The sequence below is a fragment of the Tupaia chinensis genome, unplaced genomic scaffold (assembly GCF_000334495.1).
Source record: "Tupaia chinensis unplaced genomic scaffold, TupChi_1.0 Scaffold000479_1, whole genome shotgun sequence".
NCBI lineage: Eukaryota > Metazoa > Chordata > Mammalia > Scandentia > Tupaiidae > Tupaia > Tupaia belangeri.
The window spans coordinates 280,279-282,865 of NW_006159991.1; the positions used below are offsets into that span (position 1 = coordinate 280,279).

General features: G+C 55.8%; 2 protein-coding genes across 2 annotated transcripts in view; both read right to left on the minus strand.

The window, feature by feature from the left end:
* HOXA5 (homeobox A5) overlaps nucleotides 1–535 on the minus strand; it is a 2,527-nt gene extending 1,992 nt beyond the window's left edge. Inside the window, 2 exon segments of the mRNA XM_027774813.1 lie at nucleotide 1; nucleotides 4–535. The exon segment at nucleotide 1 is cut by the window's left edge and continues 281 nt beyond it. Coding sequence (XP_027630614.1) covers nucleotide 1; nucleotides 4–526 — 524 coding nt within the window. The 5' untranslated portion in view covers nucleotides 527–535.
* A 1,685-nt stretch (nucleotides 536–2,220) lies between these two features.
* Nucleotides 2,221–2,587, minus strand: part of HOXA6 (homeobox A6) — a 4,106-nt gene continuing 3,739 nt past the window's right edge. The window contains exon 2 of the mRNA XM_006156127.3: nucleotides 2,221–2,496. Coding sequence (XP_006156189.1) covers nucleotides 2,237–2,496 — 260 coding nt within the window. The 3' untranslated portion in view covers nucleotides 2,221–2,236. The remainder of the gene's footprint in view (nucleotides 2,497–2,587) is intronic.

A 2,587-nucleotide genomic window follows, 5' to 3' on the forward strand; every position in this document is an offset into this window, starting at 1 on the left:
CAAAGTGGCCAGAGCCCGAGCGGCCGACGCTGAGATCCATGCCATTGTAGCCGTAGCCGTACCTGCCGGAGTGCATGCTCGCCGAGTCCCTGAATTGCTCGCTCACGGAACTATGATCTCCATAATTATGCAACTGGTAGTCCGGGCCATTTGGATAGCGACCGCAAAATGAGTTTACAAAATAAGAGCTCATTTGTTTTTTGATATGTGTGCTTGATTTGTGGCTCGCGGTCGTTTGTGCGTCTATAGCACCCTTGCACAATTTATGATGAATTATGGAAATGACTGGGACATGTACTTGGTTCCCTCCTACGTAGGCACCCAAATATGGGGTACGACTTCGAATCACGTGCTTTTGTTGTCCAGTCGTAAATCCTGCCTGATGACCTCTAGAGGTAAACTCGTGCACTAATGGGGGAATTGGGTGGAGGCAAGAGGGGTGGCGCGCGCGCCCCGAGCGCGCGCCCGCCGCCCGCAGCCGCCGCTCAGTCGGACTCGAGCGCCACCCGCTGGAGGCAAGGCGCATCGCCCCGCTTCCGACCCCGGGCAGCAAGGGCCGGGGTCGAATTGAGGTTACAGCCCATTATGGCAAAATTATTGCATTTCCCTCGCAGTTCCATTAGGATGTACCAATTGTGAGGCCGTCAGCTGCCGATCGCACGCCCGGCGAGGACGCAGAGGACTGGGGGGAGGTGGCGACTTGGATTTTATTTACAACTTTATTTCCCCCGATTTGCAGCCCCTCTTATTTTTGTGTCGAGGTTAGGGTCGGTTCTGCCTGTCCTGCCGGCGGCTTTGAATTTTGAAAATACAGATATCACCTTCGGGGAAGGGGGGAGTGGTCATTTAGCCAATTGGAGAAATAAATCCTGCCCGCTGCAGCAGCTACAATTACGGCTCTGGTTTTGCGAGCGCATGAGGGACAGTGTCCCTGCCGCTCTTAAACGACAGGCGTCTATTAAAGATAGCTTTTGTCTAGTGTTTCTCCTAGGCGAGGTCAAAATCCATACACTCTTATAACCGGAGTCAATTTTTCTTTCGTGTAAATATGGTTTTCGTGTCATTAGTTTGCTATTTGATTTGCTTACGTATCCAGCCTAGAGAATCTTCACCACCCTGTCTGTTCTTCCAGCCAGCCTGGCCCCAAGTTGGAGGGTTCTCGATGAGCCCAGAGAGTGGGCCCAGGTTCTCTGTGGTCACAGAGGCAGCTTGGAGGATAAGGATCCGTGTGCAGGGTTTTTGGGGTCTTCTTCGACCTCCAGGAGTAAAGTGAGGACGCTAATGGAACCATTTCGTGATAGTGCCTAGTATCTCCGTAGATTTTTTCCTGGGCTCCAAAAGACGAAAGTAAATCACAAATGTAGCTGGGAGGCAAGAAGAGTCTCCCAGCTTGAGGCCCAGCTTCACAGGCGCCCCTGGCACGTTTGGAAGGCAGGACTCTTGAGGCTCCCATGGCCCTGGGCTCCCCTGTTAGGTCCCGAAAGCTGCCGCGGTGGCCGCGCCGGCACTATCGAAGGCGTACAGCTAGAATTGGGAGTCGGGAGCCTGCTGGAGCGCAGTCGCTCCCGGGGCTGTGATGTTCCGCTGCGCCCAGGTTGGCTCGCCTTGGCTGAGGACTCAGGCTGTTTCTCTTCCACTGACGGTTGCGGCCGGGGCCGAGACTAGGCTCTGTCGGGGCCCTCTTTGTTCCTCAAGAGCTTCTTCCAGTCTTGGGCAGCCTGGAAGGCCACGGCCAGGCTGGAACCCCAGCCCTTAGCCTACCGCCTTCCAGTGGTCAGAGATGATTTGGTGATGTTCTTCGACACTACGAGTGGAGGGACCGAGGCAGAGACTCCTAAACTCCAAACGGGGCTCGGTCCGGGTTCTTTATCCCTTGCAACCCCTCGCCCCTAGCTCAGGGAGAGCAGAGACGCTAGCACAAGAGCGCAGGATGAATTCAAGGCGTACCCCCAGAAACTTGGAGCCGGTCTAAGCAGCGTTGGGGAGCCAGACTGTACAGTGCACTCTGCTCCACCGCTGAGATTGGCCGTGTATGATTTTTTTTGTTGTTTTGGGTTTTGCGTTTGTTTTTGTTTTGTAAGAATAAATGCCCAGGCGCTCGCAAAGCTCCAGGCTCCCCAGAAGCTCCGGAAGTCCCTGGATGGGAGCAGGCTGGGGGAAATGTTGGGGAGCAGGCGAGGGCAAGGGTGCAAAGCGGAAGGAGATTGCAGCGCTGGCCTGGTCTCGGCCCTGGCGTCTACTCGCCCGCCTTTGCCTCAGAGTCCTCCCCGCTGGGCTGCGTGGAATTGATGAGTTTATTTTCCTTTTTCCACTTCATGCGGCGGTTCTGGAACCAGATCTTAATCTGGCGCTCGGTGAGGCAGAGCGCGTTGGCGATCTCGATGCGGCGGCGCCGGGTCAGGGAGCGGTTGAAGTGGAACTCCTTCTCCAGCTCCAGGGTCTGGTAGCGGGTGTAGGCCGTCCGAGCCCTTTTGCCTTCCGGGCCGCCTATGTTGTCTGCAACAGAAAAGCCAGCGGTTTAGCCAACTCCTCAGTTGCTGGCTTCCAAAGTCTGCCAGCCGGACCAGCCAGGGTCCTGAGCAAGGAA